This window comes from Miniopterus schreibersii (genome assembly GCF_964146895.1).
Source record: "Miniopterus schreibersii genome assembly, chromosome: 18".
Taxonomy (NCBI): domain Eukaryota; kingdom Metazoa; phylum Chordata; class Mammalia; order Chiroptera; family Miniopteridae; genus Miniopterus; species Miniopterus schreibersii.
The window spans coordinates 2991933-3011889 of NC_138121.1; the positions used below are offsets into that span (position 1 = coordinate 2991933).

General features: G+C 62.1%; 2 protein-coding genes across 2 annotated transcripts in view; one reads left to right on the forward strand and one right to left on the reverse strand.

The window, feature by feature from the left end:
- The window catches only part of SHANK1 (SH3 and multiple ankyrin repeat domains 1), a 72893-nt gene that overhangs the window by 19290 nt on the left and 33646 nt on the right, over positions 1–19957 (forward strand). Inside the window, exons 4-9 of the mRNA XM_081117769.1 lie at positions 14353–14653; positions 14823–15026; positions 15489–15560; positions 17278–17386; positions 17469–17620; positions 19411–19578. Coding sequence (XP_080973895.1) covers positions 14396–14653; positions 14823–15026; positions 15489–15560; positions 17278–17386; positions 17469–17620; positions 19411–19578 — 963 coding nt within the window. The 5' untranslated portion in view covers positions 14353–14395. The remainder of the gene's footprint in view (positions 1–14352; positions 14654–14822; positions 15027–15488; positions 15561–17277; positions 17387–17468; positions 17621–19410; positions 19579–19957) is intronic.
- Positions 5983–8230, reverse strand: CLEC11A (C-type lectin domain containing 11A). Its single transcript, XM_081117768.1, has 4 exons — positions 7899–8230; positions 7490–7661; positions 7008–7199; positions 5983–6652 (listed from the first exon to the last, which is right to left on the reverse strand). The coding sequence occupies exons 1-4, from the start codon at positions 8043–8045 to the stop codon at positions 6207–6209; spliced, it is 957 nt and encodes a 318-aa protein (XP_080973894.1). The 5' UTR covers positions 8046–8230; the 3' UTR covers positions 5983–6206.

Consider the following 19957-nt stretch of genomic DNA (forward strand, 5'->3'; position numbering starts at 1 on the left):
GCCTCCCTGCCTCCAGTTTCCACCTCCAGTCTGGCTGCTGCTTGGCTCCAGAGCTGCCTCTCCCCTGCTCACAGGCCTCCCATGGCTCCCCAGTACCCCTGGCCAAAGTCCCAGCCCTTCCACTGGGGTGAAACCCTAGTGTTCTGGCCCTGCCCTCCCCTGCAGCCCCTTCTGCCCTTAAACTTGCCCTTCTCCATTCCCTCAGGAGACTGTAGCCTTCAAGGATTCTAGGAGCTTTTCTGTGCCAAGTCCTACGAAGTGGCCACTCTTAAAAGCTTCGCCTTCCAGGTGGGGAAACTGAGGCTCGGGAGGGAGATTCACTTGCTCAGAATCAAAGCAGACAAAGCAGAGACCCAGTCTGGATTTGAACTCACGTCTGTGCGACCTCAGGGGCCTGGATGTTAACTCGGGGATTCACACCCAGGTCCTGCTGCTTGTGGGCCTCAGTTTACCCGCGCTGATCCTTTATGGTCCTGGGCTCACCAGCAGATGGGGGGCAGGTGTCTTCCAGGGAGTCTAAGCAGGAACTGGCAGCCAGGTCTCCACTTGAGGACCTGGGGTGGGGAGGGGCAGAGCTGGCAGCTCACCAGTGGACAAAAGGGGAAGTGGGAGCCAGGGCCGGGCCAGAAATCAGAGGGGCTGTCATGCAGGGTCTGAGCATGAGCCTCAGTTTCTCCACCTGTGAGCTGGAGGATTCACTTGTTCTCTTGGGCGCTCTCTTCCCATCACCCCAGAATAAGGTCTGAGCCCCTCACCCGGGCATTTGCAACCTTACCTGTCATGGCCCCACCCGTGCCACCAGCCTCAGCTACCATTTCCCGTCCTTCTGCTCAGGAGTCCTCAAACAAGCACTGTGGTTTCACGCACATGCACAGACCCAGCCTCTGTCCTCGCTGTTTCCTCATCCTGGAGCATTTTGCTTTACCCCATCATTTGAGCCGGCAAACTCCTACTCATCCTCCAAAACCCTATTGGGTGCCACCTTCCCCAGAAACCCTTCTCTGACTACTGCTCACCCAACCAGACGGGACCAGGTTGCTGGTTTGATTCCCAGTCAGGGCACATGCCGGGGCTCCATCCCCCCAGGGAGCATGCAGGAGACAGTTTCTCCCATGGATGTTTCTCTTTCTCTCTCCCTCTCCCTTCCTCTCTCTCTAAAAAATCAATTAAAAAACGATTTAAAAGAAAGATGTCCAGCAAACCTGTATGTTACAGTACCTGGCAAACAGAAATTTAGGGTGCTGAGCAGGTGACCCTAAATTAGGGAGAGCGCCCTGGATTATCCAGGTGGGCCCAGAGTGGCTACTGGGGTCCGGTAGTGGAAGAGGGGGAGAGAAGGCGCTGCCCCTGGCTTTGAAGACGGGGGAAGGCGCCCTGAGCCACGAGCCTCCGCCAGCAAGTGGAGGCTCCCGTAGGTCACGCAGCCACTCAGTTGCTGAGTTTGCCTCTGGAATGACAAGGGGGTAGGAACCTGGGGACAGGCCGCAGAGAGAGGAGGGGTGGAGCTGGCGTCCTGGAAAGAGGAAGGCATGGGAGCCCGGAGGGGAAGTGGGGCCAGGCTCAGCATGTTATCCTGTGGCTCCTGTGAGCCTCAAAGTGCCCAAGACAGGGAGGGGGACAAGCGGGGGGGGGGGGGGCCTGGATTAGAGACCAAGCCTCCCAGCCTCTCCTCCCTTCACTGCCTCCAGCCCCTTCTGGCCTGGCCTCTCCTCCCCCACTCTCTCGGGCCTCTCCTCTCCTGCTGGACCCCCACCCCAGCCTTCTCCTGGCTTTTTTACCTCCTCAGGGGGCCCCAGAAGGATCTTTCTACATTTGGCATTGACCCTGCCCCTCCCTTGCTCACACACCATTGGTGGCTCCCCAGTGCCCCTGGACAAAGCCCCAGCCACTCAGCCTGGCCTTGCTCTGAGGCCCGTCGAAGCCCCAGCTCTTCCCCACACAGCTCTTCCCTTGAGCTCGGCCGCACACCTGGTACCGGCTGGGTCACAGCCATGGCCACCTTGGGTGCTCGCTGTCGGTGTCCATCTCTGCGGCCCCCTTGAGATCAGAGTCCGGGTCTGACATCTCTGGGGTCCCCGGCATCGCTCACCGGTGTCAGGAGACACAATGGAGGACACCCCGGTTAGCCCCTTAAACCCAGGCCTGGGTGAGACCAGCGTGAGGCTGGGGGGCTGGGGCCGCGCGCCGGTCCCGCGGGACGCGTCCCAGGAGCCCGGGGGGGACAGAAGCAAATGACACAGACGGGTGTAGGCTGTCCCGTCGCCCTCTCTCCGTTTTATTTCCCGACAAGAATGGGAACCGGGCGCCCCGCGGCGCACAAGTCGTGCTCCCGAGGCGGAAGCGACCCTGACCCCGGGACGGCGGCTGGGACCCGGGCCTCGGGCGGGCGAGTCCCACCCCCCGGGGCTGCGGAGGGTCCGGGAGCCGCCGGCGCTCAGCCCCCGGGACGGAGCCTCCGACGCGGCGGCGGGGTGGGATCCGGAGGGAGGGCGTCGGGTGTCGGGTGAGGAGCCTCCTGACAGCTATTTCCCGACTTTGGTGACAGTCTGTCTGTCTCCCACGGCCGCGAACACAGCGAACCCGGGGCCGGGGCTCCGCCTCCCGCTCCCTGTTGACGGAAACGGAGGTGGTGATTGAGAGCGCGGCGCCCCCTCCTGCCTGGCGGGGTGTCGCTCCGCGGGATCCCCCGCTCGGGGCGGCTTCCCCGGGCTGCGCGCCCCGCGCCCCGCGCCCCGCGCCCCGAGTCGGAGCGCAGACGCTGCGTTCTGCGCGGGCACCGCGAGCCCCGGCCTGGGAGGGATTTGTACGCACTGCGCTCGTGGATGCCTGCAGGCACGGAGTGCGGCGTGGAGGTGGGGGCTGTGCGGCCTGAAGGGCGGGGAATGTCGCCCCTCCCCCTCCGCAGTGGCAGCCGAGAACCCCGAAATGTCAGCCCCTCCCCCTAGTGGCAGCCCCTCCCCCTAGAAAGTCAGCCCCCCCCCAGAAAGTCAGCTTCTCCCCCTAGAGTGGCAGCCCCTCTCCCTGGAATGTCAGCCTCTCTCCCTCAAATGTGCCCCCCTCCCCCCTATATTAGTTCCTCCTTCACCTTTCTACCCCCAGTGCCCAGAACCGAGTTGTTCACCTGACAGGCACTCACTAACCAGGACTGGGGAGACTAGTGGGGTAAGATCATTCAAGTCCCGACTACCACTTATTTGCTGTGTGACCTTTGGTAAGTGACTGCCTCTCTGGGCCTCAATGTCCTCATCTGTACAATGGGCGTCACTGTGAAATGTCACTTTGGGGAGTCCCCGCATGGATAAGGCTCTGGACAGGACGTACCTGTGGGCAGTCCTTGTTTGATGACGGAAGGAGTGAGTCACCTTCTTGGGTTATTTTAGAAATCTGACTAGAGAAGGATTTTCAGTTCCTATTTGGCCTAGTAAGAATCCCAGGCTTAGGGCATCCTCTCTCCCAGAGGCTGCTCAGGAAATGCCGAGTCCCTCACAGGACCACACCCAGAAGCCGTGCCCTGTCTCAAAACCTGCCTTACCAACCATACCTGTTGCCCCCACCCCGAGAATCCTGCAGCAGGCTCAGAAAACCGCAATCTCCTCGAAAGATTGCTTAACCACATACATTAGAAAATCAATGCAAATTTAAAACCTCACCACGATCCCACCATTCTCCTCGGAGAAGGCACAGATCAAAGAGACTGACAGCTAGGCCCAAGCCCAAGCGTGGGAAATGGCCTTGCTGAGAGGCCTGTGGCTGGAGTCTGGGGACATGGAACAGACCCTCTGACCCTGCCAGTCCCCTAGGAGGAATCTGTCTAACATAAAAATACCGATGATAGCAAACATTTGCATCATACCTCTGTGGCATCAGCAATAATGCTCATAATCCGAACAGCCACTCTTTGAGAAAGGTGCTATTATTATCTTATTTCACATAGGTGGAAACTGAGGCATGGACTGTAGTCACCCAGGCGTAAGTAACCGGACTACATCTACCATAGTGCTCCGCGGCCAGGCTCGCCTGCGGAGGGCGCGGCCCTAAGCCTGCTGGGAAGTGTAGGCGATCCCCACGCCGGAGGAGAGGGCGGGGCTCGTGGAAGGACCCGCGAGAGGCACCGGATGGCTGCCGGGAAACGTGGTTGGGAGGAGGCGGTAAGGGGGCCTGTCGCTCAGCCGCCTGGGATGTGCAGCCCGTCGTGTCCCCCCCCCCCGCTAACCTGTCGAGCCCAGTCAGTTGTTGAGACTGGTCCGCGGAGAGCCCGGGAGGGGCGCTGACCCTGGGTAGGCCCGGGAGGGCTTCCTGAGTCAGGGATCAACCCAGGATGCTGCGTGCAGGCCACCTACTCTGATGCAGAAAGGGTCCTTGCAGGTGTCCCCCGCTCACCACCTCAGACCTCTCTGTGTGCCCCCACGACTCTGTCCCTAGCCTGGTATGACGGACATTGACCAGATAGTGACATCTAGAGTGATGGTGTGACGGGGAAAGCCTCGGACCCTGTGGGAGCCGGTGCGGGGGGATTGCCAGGGAGGAAGAGAGGCAGTTAGAGATCCGACTCATCTCAGGGTCCCCAACCTGGCCCCACACAGCCACCCTCCTTTATTCAGCGGGCTCCCATGCGCCAGGGTGTGCTGGGCACACAGAGTTGGTCATACCCAGCCCTGCCCCACAACAGTCCCCCAGTCTGGCTGGTCAGCACAGGGTCAGGAGAGAAGTCTCCCTCTAAATTTGCCCAGTAGGAAGTGGCCTAGGCCGGACTAGAATTTGCGCCACCTGGCTCCAGAGTCCAGGGAGGTAAACCATTGAACTGCCCAATCCACTTACTTCCTAGAAGGTCAAGTCTGTGAGGGCGGACGCCTCCTGGGCAATAGCAGATCCTCCTCAGTGTCTGCCTAATCCATCCTCTGGTTGCCTGACATTCTGCTGCCCCACCTCCACCCTGGAAAACAAGCTCAGGGACAAGAATTTCCAGCAAGGTCTTCAGTCCCATGATTGAAGTCTTCCTGACCAGAGGCCACCCCCTTACCCTCTAGCCTCTCATTCTGCATCTCCCATGGGAGCTGTGGGGATAAGAAATGGAACCTGTAGGGGGTATGTGGTGCTCCCCGCCCCTTTTGGAGATGACAGGGGTGACTGTCACTGGTTGACCCAATGGTGACACTTTAGGCTGGTGTTGCCATAGCTGAGGGAAGGTGAGATGTAAGGGCAGACAGGGTCACACTCCTGTTCCTGGTTTCCATGATGATGTCAGGGTCAGGACCATGATGCCAGTATTGGGGGACACACTGGGGTGACTTCTGAGTGTCCTCATTGCCCCAAGGAATAAAGGTATGAAAAATGGTGGGAAGGAAAGGTTCCACCATCTCCCAAATGCTCACATGCCTGGGCTCACCTGAACATCCCAAGAGCCATACAAGGTAGGGGTGATTGTGCCTATGTTCAGATGAGGAAACTGAGGTTCAGAGCAGGGGAGAGATGGGCAGGGAGGAGGGAACATTAGGAGGGAACCTACACTTCCAGGCTGGGTAGGTCTTCAAGTTTGTGTCTCAACACAGGCCCCTGGGGTGGGGGAAGGGAATGGGGCCGTGCCTAATGTTGCGTTTCAGTACCATCTGGTGAAACAAGTTTGAGATACACTAAAAATTAAACAGGGTCTTTCCTGCAAGAGTTGTCAGAGCCTTTAGCTCCTTTGTGATTCCCAGATTTCTCTGATCAGGACCAAGACCTGGGACAATGATTGACAGGCTCTGGGTCCCAAAGGCCCTGAGCGGGTCACAATGGGGGTGAAGGCGTTAGTCGTGTGTGCACTTATGTACTCTCGACATGTGTGTACAAATGCATCAGTGTTCTCCATATGATGATTCTGGAACTCAAATAATATCCGTAAAAGAGGAACAGGACAGGCATCCGAAGGCCAGTTTCTTGCCTTTCCTGGCCTGGGACGTGCCGAGATAAAGGCCCAAAGTGCTCGCACTGTCCCGCCCAAGCCAGATTCCACAAGGCTTTATTGTCGCCGAATCTAGCCTGGTGCTCGCGGCTCCCAGGAAAAACAAAGGCAAGGAAGGGGTAGGGTCCCGCAGGAGCCCCCACCCCCCGCCCCTGGGATCGCCCAGCCAGGCAGGGAGGGCGGGAGAGAAGGACGTTCTCGCGGGGTGCACGGCCCTGGCAAAGGGCGGCTGCAGGATGGGAAGGAGAGGCGGGGGACCGGCCCCCTAGAAGGGGAACTCGCAGACGTAGTAGAGGCGCCGCTCGCAGTCGTGGTCCCACCAGGAGCCGTCGTCCGAGGCCTGCGCCACGCAGTTCTCGAGCGCGCCGCCGTTGGGCTGGTTGGGGCTGAGCGGGTGCGGCGCGGCGCTGGGCTCGGCGCCGGGCTCGGGGCGGGGCGCGCGGTGCCAGGCGAAGAAGGTCACGCGCTGGCCGTTCTCGAAGAGGTAGAGGCCCTCGGCGCGCCGGTCGTGCACGCCCAGCCACACGGGCCAGTTGTAGGGAGCCAGCGCCCCGCGCAGGTAGCGAGCGAGCGCCTCCATCTGCTGGCGGTCGGCCGGCTGGGCCAGGCTCCCGCCCCGCGCCACGCACCGCGCCTGCGCCGCCGCCTGCGCCTCGAAGTCGCGCGAGAGCAGGAAGCACTTGTGGCCGAGGCGCAGCCCCTTCAGGCAGCCTGCGGGAGGGGAGGGGTCAAGTCCTCGGGGGGCGGGGCGGGCGGAGTCGGGACCTCCCGGGGGAGCGGGGAGGAGGCGGGGTCAGGGCCGCCGGGGCGGTGCCAGACGGTAGGGACTAGACTGTAGGGGGCGTGGCGGGTGTAGAGCGCGGTCGGCTGTACCGCGTGGTGTGGAGTGTGCCTTCCCCACGCCGCGCACTCGCCCTCCCCGCTACTCTAGCCTCCCCATCAGCCAACACACCCCAAGTCCCCTGGAACCCCCTCGCCCCCAGACCTCTCTGGCCCCCTCCTCCCACCAGTCCCCCGCCAGACCCGGATCGTCCCGCTTTCCCCGCCCTGCGTGGTGCGGACTCACCCTCCAGGCGGCCATGCTCGCGCTCGGCGCGCGTCTGCGCCTCCTGCAGGGCTTGCACCGCGTCGCGGGTGTCGCTCACCGCCTCCCGCAGCTGCCGCAGCCCCTTGGTCAGCTCGACCACGCGGGTGTCCAACACGTGCAGACGGACGTGCATCTGGTGCAGGCCTGTGTCCAGGCCGGCCAGGCGGCCCACTGCAGACGGACAGGGCGCACGTCGGACGGGGGCCCTGGGGGCGGAATCGGGGGACCGAAGGACCTGGGGGGACAGGGGCCTAGGGAGGGTGGGGCACTCGGGAGTCCTGGAAGAAGGGTGGCCCCGGGCTTTTGGGAATCGAGGCCGGGACCCGGAGCTCGTGGGGGTGTGGGCGCGACGGGCTGGGCGGTGAGCAATTGAAAGGCTCCGGGACAGTGAGAGGACAGTTCATTTCGGTGAAAATGATGGTGGAGGCCTGGGGGGCAGGGCGAGGCTAATGATAACTCACGGATGTAAGTGACGGCGTCCTCGGGGGTGGGAGAGGGGCTGGGGGAGGGGGTTGGCGTTGCTTCTTCTTCTTCCTCCCCCTGACGGCCCTCCTCCGTCTCCCACCCCGGGGGGGTTCCCTCCGGATTTTCGTCCCCCCCAGCAGTGGGCAGCCCCAGGGCCTCCTGCAAATGCTGAGGCAGGGGAGGGATGGTCAGGGACAGCCTGTCGCCCCATTCTGACTCCCCAGATGCTTCAACCACCCCCTCTCCAGCTGTAACTGCCCCGACTCCCTTCTGTGAACCCATCACCCCCATCCTCTGAGCCTAGCCTATCCCATCACTCCCGCCGGCCCATTCCCTGACCCCGGAACAGCCCCTCCCTGCCCCCCTGCCACTCCCTGCCCCCTCCCCTGCCACTCCCCAACTCACCTTCAGCATCAGGGCCTCCCTCTCCCGCTCCTCCTCCTGGGCGCCTCCCCAGCCCCCCTCCCACTCCCTCTCGGCTCCCCGAGCCCCATGACTGAAGCCCAGGAGCTGGGGGACCACGAGGGCCCCAAGGAGCCAGGCTGCCTGCATCAGGGTGGGCTCGCAGGCACCCAAGGCTGTGGAGAAATGTCTCTGGGGAGGGGGTGTCTCTGGGGACTGGAGTGTGCCCCCTGGTCCCCGCCTCTCCCAGCTCCTCCCTGGTCCCTCTCCTCCCAACTCCTGTCTCTGTTCGTTGGTCTCCGTTCCTCGATGTGTGTCTCTCCCCGCCTCTCTTGGCTCCCTGGAGGCCCTGCCTCTGTGGCCGGAAACCTCCAACGTTCCAAAGCCTGGATCCCGCCCTGGGTCTCCCCTCCCACCCCCCTCTTCCCACTTTCCAGAGCTCACTCCGCCCTGTTCTTTCCTTCTGCCTCTGCCAAAAGCTCTGATGGTCAGGAAGAGCTTGGAGCTAGCTCTCCAAGGGATTCTGGAGACACCCAGGAACCGCCTCAGGGGGCTGTTGGGACTTGACCCAGCTCCCCTCCTTCCCCCCGGCCAGCCACTCAGCAGCGGGGAGACTGCAGGGTCTCTCCGAGGCTATTACCCTGTGGCCACCGTTGCCCACACACCCTGCTGGAAGAGGCTTTCCCCCCATTTTCAGATTCTAAGGCACCTTCTGCCCCCAGATCTCCCATCCCTCCCTCCAAGCTCTTGCCCCAAGACGCAAGTGAGTGTGTGGGCCACATGAAGAGCATGGGTGTGGCTGCATGAGCGGCCCTAGGGGACGGACCTCTGGGATTCATTTGCCATACTTTTCTGGAAGCCTGCAGGCAGGCCTTTCGTGGGGTGACTGGGGACTCCAGGCAGGCACACAGACTGTCCCACTGGGTGAGGGGCTAGGGCAGAAGAGAGGGAGGAAGGTGGGTGGGTGGGGGCCAGGGAAGCTTTCTCCGGGAGGTGGAGTAGAGAAATGCAGGACCATGTGCATGCAGAGCTCTGAGCAGTCAGCGAGGTTCATCTCCAGCCTGGACCACTGCAGTTGCCTCCTCCTGCTCTCCCCCTCCTTCTTCCCCAGCCCCTCCAATCCTTGCTGCTTGCCGCAGCCAGAGCAGTGCTTCCAAACTGTAAATCAGATCGAGTCACTCCCCACTCCCCTGCTCCCCCAGCTTCCCATCACTGGCAGAAGGGAGGCCAAACCTGCCCAGCAGGGGGCTGGGAGGGGTGGGCCCTTTGCAATTCTGCAAGCTCATCACTCCACTCCCCTGCCCCCTAGGATCCAGCCACACTGGAGTGTGGATAGCCTCTTGGCTATTTCCTGAATGCTAAGCTCCTTCCCACCTCCCAGCTTTTGCACTAGTCTTTTCATCATTCTAGAATGAGGCCCAGCCCCTTCTCATCCCTGAAATCTCAGCTCAGAGAGGCCTTTCCCTGTTTTTTATCTAAAGAAGCTTCACTTCCACAAGTTACTTTATTAAAACGCCCCCTCTTATCTTTTCGGTATACTCTAAACTGGCACTGTCTTGTTTGTTTGTTTACTTGTTTGTGGTCTATGTCTCCTGCCAATGAAGGCAGGGATTCTTGTTTATTGCTGTATCCCCAGAGCTAGAACAGGGCCAATCTAGCACATAGTAGGTGCTCAATCAGTCTGCTGAATGAGAAAGGAAGTAGCCATTCGTGGTGGGGTAACAGCTTAGCCAAAAGATGAAAGAAGGAAGGCTTGACTGTTGTGTTTAGGTGACACCCCTCTGTCCTGAGGCAGAGGCAGAGGGGCACAAAAAAGGATTGGGGCAGCCAGGGTGGATGGAGGTGGTGAGGGCAGTGGGAGAGAGGCTGCACAGGCAAGAGAAGCAAGAGGCCATGCCATGCCCACTCTATGCCAGACCTGTGACTCATGCAGGGCTTTCCCAGATTCCTCCTGGCTGGTTGTGCCAGCAAGCATGGAGCTCACCAGCCAGGGATGGCAGGGCCCACTCTCCAAGGGAGGAAACCAAGGCTCGGAGAGGGGAGAGCACAACCTGCTGGAGGTCACTAGCATGGAGGCAGCTAGCCAAGGCTTCTGGCTCTAAGCAAGAGCAGGGCACCTGCCCTCAGCAGCTGGGGGCCTCAGGAAGGGCCCTGGAAATCAATGCATCCAGGCTTCTGTCTTCCAAGAAAGCAGAGGGCAGTGTGACCTTGGGCAGACTGCTCACCACCTCAGACCCTGGACCTCTCTGGTGCCCATTAAGGTTCTGAGGCCCCCTCATCAGCAGCTAGAGGCCTCCAGACATAATGCACAGGCCGGAAAAGGCCTTGTAAACTGTAGAGGGTTGCACAGCCTCTCTCACTGTTGGCACCAACACAGGCAGCTGTTCTCTCCCAGGGCCCAGCTGCTCACCACCTGGGCTGATGGGTGTGCATCCAGAGGGGGCCTCCCAGAGCTGGGCTGGCACCTGCTCCATCTTAAACAGAAGTACCCCAGAGCCTGCAGCTGGAGGTGCATCCCGAGGCTGCCTAGAACTGCCCTGTACAAGCACCTGCCTGCGCTGTGGAGACGCTTTCACCGCAGCCCTGTGGGATCTGCCCTGTCTCTGTAGGTGCATCCGGGGCACCAGCAAGCTGAGCTGTGAAAGGGGATACACAAGCACGGTGAACAAGAGGGGCGTGAAGACTTCGAGCCTGCCTACCTGTCCCTGATTCCTGGCTCCACCTGGGTGACCTTGGGCAAGTTGCTTAGCCTCTCTGAACTTCAGTGTCCCCCTCTGGAACACGGAGATGGTGAATGTCCCTACCTAGTCCATGGGTTGGTGGGAGAAGTCGATGAGTGAGTCCAGAGCAGGGCCTGGCACACAGGAAGCACTCAAGAATGGTCAGCAATAGTTATAGAGGGGAGCTGTGGCCTCGTGCTGTGCATCTAAATAGGCGTGTGCACACCTGTGTGATGGATAGTGAGGGGCGAGTGTGACGGGGACGCATGCACACATCTCCCTATACTCTGTCTGTTTTAGGGTTGCGTGTGAGCTGGAGACCTGCGCCTGTACACTGGGGTGCATGCTGTCGGGGGGGCGTGTAAGCGCTGTGCTGCCTGTGTTCTCTGGCACACAGGTGTGATATGTACATGTTGTAACTGAGTGTGTTTGTGGAAATGTGTACTCAGGTAGGTCTGTGTGCACGCCCTGGAGAGTATGTATATGTGGGGACGGCTGTACCTGCGGGGCCAGCTCCTGACTCTGTGCACCTGTGCCTTGGGGGGAGGGGGTGTGCGTTGGGGGAACAGCACAGGAATCTATAGCTCTCAGAATCCAATTTGGGGGTGTAGAGTACAGCAACAAAGATTTATTGCGCCTACTGTGTGCAGAGAGGGTGGAAGCCTCTGGGAGGGGGTGGTCCTGGGGTGTGAGTGTGGAGGGGGTACTAATAGGGGGCGGGGCCCCATGGTCGGGGTTTGGGGGCAAGCAGGGGTGGAGTCCGGATTCTGGGTCTGGTGGCGAAGAGGAGGGGTGGGGGAGGGCAGGGGGAGGGGGCGGAGCCGGCGGGGGGGGATGGGCGAGGTTTGGGGGCGCGGGGAGGGGCGATGTCTCCGCAGGCTCCCGGAGGGAGGGGAGAGGGCGGAGGGAGGGAAAGAGGGAGGGAGACAGAGAGAGAGAGACAGGGAGAGGGAGAGACAGTGAGAGCGAGAGAGCGAGAGCGAGAAGGGAGACAGAGGAGGCGCGGAGCGGGCGGCGGCCGAGGAAGAGGCGGAGGAAGAGCCGGCGGAGCCGCGGCGCCCGGAGCGGGCCGGACCGAGCCGGGGGCGGGCTACCCGGAGGGGCGCGGCGGCCGCGGCTAAACCGGGACGCTCTGCGGATGGCCAGGCCCGGTCCGCGGGGGGGGTGAGGTCCTCGGCCCCCCCGCCCTCCCCCCCGGCCCCCGCCCGCCCCCTTCCCGGCCCGCTCGCCCTCCGGGGCGGTGGGGCATGGCCTGAGGGTCCCCCGTCTCCGGGGGGGTGGGGGGTGGGGGGAGGGGGGAGGGGCTGCGGGCGCCGGCGACCGGGACTCAGCAGCCCCGCCAGGCAGGTAAGGGGGCCGAGAAGCGGGGGTTTGGGGCGCCGCGGGGCTGGGGATGCGGGAGTGGGCGGGGGCGCCCGGACGTCCTTGGCCGCGCGTCGGGCTCCGGGCCCAGGCGTGCGGTGGGGGGGTGGGGGCCAGGAGGGGAGCGTTGCCCCGGGCGACGCCAAATTGGGTTACGCCCGGGTCCCCGGTGCCCCGTCCCAGATCGCAGCCCTGATGGAGGATGCGCCCCCCGCCCCCCTCGCCGAACCCCCAACCCGAGCCCTCCTCCCGGCGCTCCCCCGCGGAGAGCAGGGTCGCCGCACCCGCCTCTCGGCCCTGCCGGGCCACTCCCCCGCCTCGCCCCCCCAGGCCCCCGCAGGCCCCGGGACCCCTCCCCCAGGCCACCCGGCGCCCACCCCCTCCTGCGGGGTGCGGGCCCCGGCCGCCTCCGCCCCCCTCGACCCCCTTCGGTTCCTGCTGCTCCTTTCAGGCGCCTCCGATCCGCTCCCACCCCTTTCCAAGCGCCCTTCCCCACCCCGTCGCCTCTCCCGTCCACACCGGCCGGCGCGCCCCCTCGGCTCCCGCCCCCGAGTCCCGCTCCCGGCGCCCCCGCCCCCTCTCCCGGCCGCGGGTCTCCCCCGCCGGCTCCCCGGCCCAGACCCGCTCCGTCTCCCCGCCTCTCCCCGCCGCCTTCCGTTCTCCCCGGTGCCGCCGTCAGCCGGGCCAGCGCCCCCGACCCTGCAGCCCCCCAGGGCACCCCCCTCTCCCCTCTGCCCCTCCCCGCCGATTCCTCCGCCGGTCTCGGTGCCAGCTGCGTGCCAGCTATTCTTAGCCGCGAGCGTTTGATTCATGCCGCCCCGGCGGAGTGTGCCCGCTCCCTCCTTCGGGCCGGAGGGGGAGGGGCGGGCTGGGCCTGGGGCTGGGGACCGCCGCCCGCTCGCGGGGCCCGGGCCAGCCCGGCTCTCCGCCCGGTGGCAACCCCTTTAGCGCCCGGCGCAGGCTGGAGGTCAGCCAGGGTCAGCCGAGGGGGAGTGGCTGCGGGCCCCTGTTGGGAGGTGGGGTGTGGGTCTCGCGGACGGGAGGAGGGGGAGGGGGCTCCCGGGAGGGCGAGAAGGGGCAGCGCCGCCCAGTACCTGGAGGGGGAGGGCGCCTCGTAGCCCGAGCCCCCGCGGGGCGTGGGGGAGTGGTTGGCCGGCGGTGATGCCGGCTCGCCCACAGCTCTTGGAAGTCTCCTCACACACACATTTCGCCTTTTTCCCTCCCCCAACCCCCAGCCCATCCCCACTCCCCCAAAGTCAGCAGTACCCTCCACTGCTTCCCATCTCCATGGCAACGGTGCAGGAGCTGGGCCTGGTGTGGGGGGGAGGGACCAGACCAGACATTCTGGTTTCCGGTGCTGGGGTAGGAGTGGGGGAGAAGAGGAACCAGCAGACCCCACTGGGGACCCACCTTCCTAAGGCCACCTCATCGGAGAAGAGTAGGGATCTGAGGATGACTTCCCACCTGTCTTCACCCCACTCCTTATCCCTCCCAGCCCCTCCCCCAGTCCCCCTCGGAGTGGGGCCACCAGTGCCAGGCAGTGCTGATCCACCCACCCTGCATAGCCAGTTCTCAAACATGCCCACAAGTCATCTTCAGCCACCCCCACTGGCGCAGGCCACCACACTACTGTCACCTGGACAGCCCTCCCAGGGCCAGCCTCCCCAGCCACCCACACACCCTCTTAAGATGCCTCCAACAACCTGCACAGGCCACCCCTTGTGGTTCCCTCAGGGACACCCTGTGCATGATGCTCTGCCCCATGACCCCATCCTGGTGCCCCAGCTCCCCAGGAACACTGGTCCCCAGCCCTCTGCACACGTCAGCCACACTTTGGCGAAGTCCCCAGAATCGCTGGCCTCCTGCTCTTGCTGCCCCAGGCTCATGGCACCTCCCTCTCCTCCTACTACATCCCAGCCCCCAGCCCCCCCCCAGCCAGCTATCCAGGAGGCCGTGGGAGGGCCTGGGGTGAGGGGCCAGGCTGGGGCCAGGAGGGCAGGATGCCGGTGGGTCGTCCACCTGTCTGTCCTCAGCTAATTTTAGCTGCGTTTTCCATGGCCTGGCAAAGTGGGCCAGTAGCTCCCGCGGTGATTCTGCGGTTTCTGGGACAGCACCGCGCTGGGTCAGCGGCAAAGTGGGGCGCAGGAGGGGTGGGGGTGCGTGCAGGGCCAAGGGCAGGGAAGGAGACGCGTGCTGGCCGCGTGGCAGGGATGGGGTGTGTGCACAGGCAGCAGAAGTCTGGGGGTGTGTCCGACCTCCGTCCTGCCCGCCTCCGGCAGTGAGGGGCCCTGGCCTCAACCACTGGGCCACCCAGTGTGCCCGTGGCCTTGGAAGGGTTGGGGCTCTGAGCCTGACAGCCACCCTTGGCCCCCTAGCAGCGACCTGTGATGCTGCCGCCCCCCGTCGCCCCGTGGCCCCATGATGACCCACAGCCCCGCCTCAAGCGAGGACGAGGAGCGCCACAGTGCCAGCGAGTGTCCCGAGGGGGGCTCAGAGTCCGACAGCTCCCCAGACGGGCCCGGGAGAGGCCTCCGGGGGACCCGGGGCCGGGGCAGCGGGGCACCTGGTAACCTGGCCTCCGCAGGAGGCCTCCAGGGCCGCTCCATGTCTGTCCCGGACGACGCCCACTTCAGCATGATGGTCTTCAGGATTGGCATCCCCGACCTGCACCAGACAGTGAGTGACCCTGTCCCTTGACAGCAGGGGGACAGAGGCCCAGGCCTGCACTGGAAGGCCTCCACGTGGCCCACATGTGCTTTCGGAAATCCCCCCTCCCTGGTCCCAGAATCACCCCCACCCCTTTCCCAGGCCAGCTCAGGCTCCTCCCTGTCGCCTTCCCCACCAGAAATGCCTGCGCTTCAACCCTGATGCCACCATCTGGACAGCCAAGCAGCAGGTGCTCTGCGCCCTGAGCGAGAGCCTGCAGGACGTGCTCAACTACGGCCTGTTCCAGCCCGCCACCTCGGGCCGTGACGCCAACTTCCTGGAGGAGGAGCGGCTGCTGAGGGAGTACCCCCAGTCCTTTGAGAAGGGGGTGCCCTACCTGGAGGTGAGGCCCACAGCCTTCCCATGCTGAGAGGAGGCGTGTCCCCCCCCACACAGCGGCCCCCTCTAGTTCTCCCAGCCAAGGCCCTTAGCAAGGAATCTTCCAGATTTCCGGGCCCCTAAGAATCACGAGAGTCAGAGAGGCCCGAGTTCCTGTCTGTTCTCTGAGCAGCAGCCTGGCCTTGGGACCAAAGTCACTTCCACGCTCCAAGCTTTTCCTCGCCCATCACGTTGGGGAAGGATTCCTAGTTTTAGCAGGTGTTTTGGAGCATTCCCTGTTGGATCCAGACTCCCCCTTCACGGTAGGCGTTACAGTCTGCACCCCCACAGGAGGCCTGTGCCCCTCTGCCCACGCAGCCAAGGCCGGGGCCGGTTCCACCCTGACCCTGAGCTCAGAAGGGTGTCCAGCCTCCGCCTCAGGCCCCTGACTCGGCCTCTCTCTCCCCTCACCCGCCCTTCGCCTCAGTTCCGGTACAAGACTCGAGTTTACAAACAGACCAACCTGGATGAGAAGCAGCTGGCCAAGCTGCACACGAAGGTGAGAGCGCCCTGCTGGCACCCCCCATCCCACTGTCCCCCCCGAGTCCGCGCCCCAGGCATCTCCTCCCACCTCTTCTTAAGTCCTCCACATACCTCAGCCCTTTTGTTCCTCTGCCAGGGTACCCATTTGGGGACGTCTGGGATAGCCCCAAATGCCCCCCACTCTCTCTAGCATAATTCTCTTTTTTAAAACATGCTTTTATTGATTTCAGAGAGAGGGAGGGAGAGGGAGAGAGAGAAACATCAATGATGAGAGAGAGTCATTGATCGGCTGCCTCCTGCACGCCCCTGACTCGGGATCGAGCCCACAACTGGGGCATGTGCCCTGACCCGGAATCAAACCGCCGTCTCCTGGACCCCAGGTTGACTCTCAACCACTGAGCCATGCCAGCCAGGCCAGCATAACTCTTCCTTAACCTCCCTTTTTGCCTGCGTGCCTGTGCTCGGGCCCACACCACTCCCTCCTGGCTCCCACTTTCTTCATCCTGAGGCTCTCCTGTCTCATCTCCTGGGTCCCTCCTCTCCACACAGGGCCCCTCACTCCCCTTAGCCTAGACTTTGACATCCAGTGTCCCTCTGCCTGGGGCCGTTTTATAGATACCCTGCAGTCCCCCAGTGCCATGGCCTGAATCTCTACCAGATCCAAGGACATCCCCTCCCCACCACATCTACCCTCCAGGCACCTTGCCTTCCAGCCCTCGGACCGTATGTCCCCGTGTCTCTCCTGGTCCCCTAAGAGCTAGGAGGAAGCCAGGGGGCTGCTTTAGTCAACAGTGATGTGAAGACGTCTTGTCATTTGGGGGAAAAGCCCCTTGGTTCCTCCTCCCCCCCCCCCCCCGTCATTTGCCCTTGTTCTCCTCCAAGTATCCCACCCCTCCCGCCTACACTGTCCACTGCGGGAGCCACCGGCCACACGCAGCTCCCAAGCACTGGCAGTGTGGCCGCTCCCCGCGCTGAGCTGCGCTGTGAGTGTGAAATGCATGCCAGACTTCAGAGGCTCAGGATTCCCCCCCAAAGTAAGATACCTCCTTAATAAATTTCATACAGATTACCAGTTGAAACAGTGATAGTAGGTTAAAACGAGATATGTCATTAAAGTGAATTTCAACACCATTAATAGTCCCCCTTCCTTTTTACTTAAAAAAAATTTTTTTAATATGTTTTTATTGATTTTTAGAGAGAGAGTAAGGGAGAGAGAGGTAGAAACATCCATGAGAGAGAAACATCGATCAACTGCCTGCTGCACGCCCCCTACTGGGGATTGAGCCCCAAATTTGGGCATGTGCCCCGACCGGGAATGGAACCAGCAACCTCCGGGTGCACAGGATGACTCTCAACCAAGCCACACCAGCCAGGGCATTTTTTTAATTAAAAACATTTATTGATTGATTGATTGATTTTAGAGAGAAAGAGGAAGGGAGAGAGAAAAACATCAATTTGCTGTTCTACTTACTGATGCAGTCATTGGTTGATTCTTGTATGTGCCCTGACCAGGGATTGAACCCACAACCTTGGCGTTTCGGGATGATGCTCTAACCAACTGAGCTGCCCAGCTAGAGTGTTACCCTTCCTTTTTATAAAAAACTGATTACTAGGGACTTTTGGATGCCATGTGTGGCTCGCTGTGTATTTCACTAGACAGCGGGGCTGGAGACCCCAGTTTTTTCCCCTTGCTCCCTGATGGGCCTGTCTTCTCTCTCCTATCCACGACTCAGACCGGACTGAAGAAATTCCTGGAGTACGTGCAGCTCGGGACGTCTGACAAGGTGGCTCGGCTGCTGGACAAGGGGCTGGACCCCAATTATCATGACTCAGATTCAGGAGGTAGGCAGGGAGCCAGGGACTTTGGGGGGCGCCCAGCATGAGGCCAGGGGGCTGCGTGTGACTGGCCTGTATCGCCCCTCAGAGACCCCCCTGACGCTGGCTGCCCAGACGGAAGGCTCTGTAGACGTGATTCGAACCCTGTGCCTGGGTGGAGCCCACATCGACTTCCGAGCCCGGGATGGCATGACAGCCCTGCACAAGGCCGCGTGTGCCCGGCACTGCCTCGCTCTCACGGTGAGGTGCCAGCTCCCTGGGACCCTCCCGCAGATCAGAGACACCCCCAAATTGCTGTGTTTCCCACACAGACTGCACCAGGCAAATTGCCCCAGACCTTCTCTCTTCCTCCCCCCCATTGTTATTCTCCCCATCGGACCCCAGGTGTAGCCCCCCTCCCTGGCTCACAACCAACTATAGCTGATAGTCACACACCCAGCTAGATGACATCACCCTCCTGACACCCAGGTACTTGGTGTCCTCCATTTCCTCTGGCCCAGCTCAGCACCAACCCTGCCACTATCTCCCTGAGGTGTAGACTCTCCTTGTGCCCCTCAAAATGCACAGGCAGCTCCCTGCTTTTCCCCCAGATAGAGACCGTCCTCCATACACGCCCTGTGAACAGAGCCCCCATCTAGTGTTTGCTCCCCCGAGCACACTCCCCCTCCTCTCACTTGCCAACACAGCCCCTCCTTCCAAATAGATGAGCCTCATGTATCCACAAATGCATACATGAGTCAGCTTGTACAGTCTTATTTTAGATTACTAGTCCCTTTTTTTATTGATTGATTTCAGGAGAGAGGAAGGGAGAGAGAGAAAGAAACATTGATTTGTTGTTCCACTTATTTCCGCATTCATTGGCTGGATCTCGTATGTGCCCTGACCGGGGACGGAACCTGCAACCTGGGCATATCGGGATGTTGCTCGACCCACCTGAACTATGCGGCCAGGGCTGCTATTCCTTCTTCCCGCCCCCTCCCAAGGGTACTAGTTCTCTCTTCACACACAGGTCAGGGTAGATACCCCCAAAGATATCGCTGTGGATAAATCCCCGATTCACAGATACCCCAGCTAACAGACCCTGCCTCCCCTTCTCCAGCCCTTTCTTGAAGAACCCCAAATGCAGTCAGACCAGCCACAAAACTCTCATACCCCAGAACCCCAGACCCTCTTATGTATGAACCCCCAATGCACTGCCCGCCCCAGACCCAGACCCAGACGCGCACTGTCCAGCCTAGCAGCCACTAGCCATCTGGGGCTGTTTAGATTTAAATTGGTTAAAATGAACTAAAATCAAAACTTGGGCTTCTCAGGCTCACTAGCTGCATTCCAGGGCTCAGTAGCCCACGCGAGGCGGCCGTGCCAGGTGGTACATCTGTGACCATAGCCATGGCCACGGAACGTGCTGTTGGACAGCACCACTGCGGGCCATCCCCGCGCAGAGCTGCCACCAACACTGTCCCAGTAACACTCGATGCCACCAGCCTTCCGTGCCCAGAGCTGCTCCTTGCGTGGGCCCACTCCCTGCCCCCAAGCCCCCAGCCCCAGCGAGGCTGGCCGGCTGGCCTTAACCCAAGCTTGCTTTTTCCCAGGTCTCCTTCTCTGCCCCATCCTTGGGATCTTGGTCCCAATAACACCTCCCACTTGGCCAGGGGCCTCCTGTAGCCATACTCAGCTCTGTCCTTTGTCCCCACAGCCGTCCCACTGAGTAGGTGGGCACTGGGTAGGTGGGCACTGAGGCACCAAGTTCCCGCAACGGCTCATCCCACGCCAGCCATGGGGGAAGGGTGGGCTGGGTGTAGGAGACGGAGGGTCCTCTGCAGGCCTCCTCCCAGTCCCCCCATTGTTCACCGGGGATGGGAGAGTCTCAGAGAGAGAGAGAGGGCCAGGCTCAAGGTCGCACAAGGGCATCATGCCGGAACCGAGATGGGCACTGGCCAGGGGAGGTCACCCGGGACTCCCCGCCTCACAGGCTCTTCAGAGTGAGCCAGTCCTCCCGTGACTGTCATCTGTCTTGTCTCCCTTCCTAGGCACTCCTGGACCTTGGGGGCTCCCCCAACTACAAGGACCGCCGGGGGCTGACCCCTCTGTTCCACACGGCTATGGTGGGCGGTGACCCCCGCTGCTGCGAGCTGCTCCTGTACAACAGGGCCCAGCTGGGTGTAGCCGATGAGAACGGCTGGCAGGAGATCCACCAGGTGCTCCGGCTGGGCCAGGGGCGGCTGGCACGGGGAGGGGCTGCCTGCGCCCAAAGCAGGGCAGGGATCAGGGGCCCTGTCCAAGGGGCTGGGGATCCAGATGCTGGGGGCCTCACCGAGGGTGGGGGTGAGGGTACATGGTCCCCAAAGAGGAAAAGATGGGGGTGTCAACACTGGCACCCCGAGGGAGCATGGGCTGGGGCACTGGATGCCTTGATCCCTGACACGGTCGAGGACGGCCTCTTGGGCTTCTTGAGGGGCCAGGCCAGACACCTGGGCCTGGGAATGACCGTGAAGCTGACGAGCTGGGTCTCTAAGGAGGAACGGGCCTGAAAGGAGAAGGGTGGACCTCAAGGTGAGGCGTGTCGCCAGGCGCCGT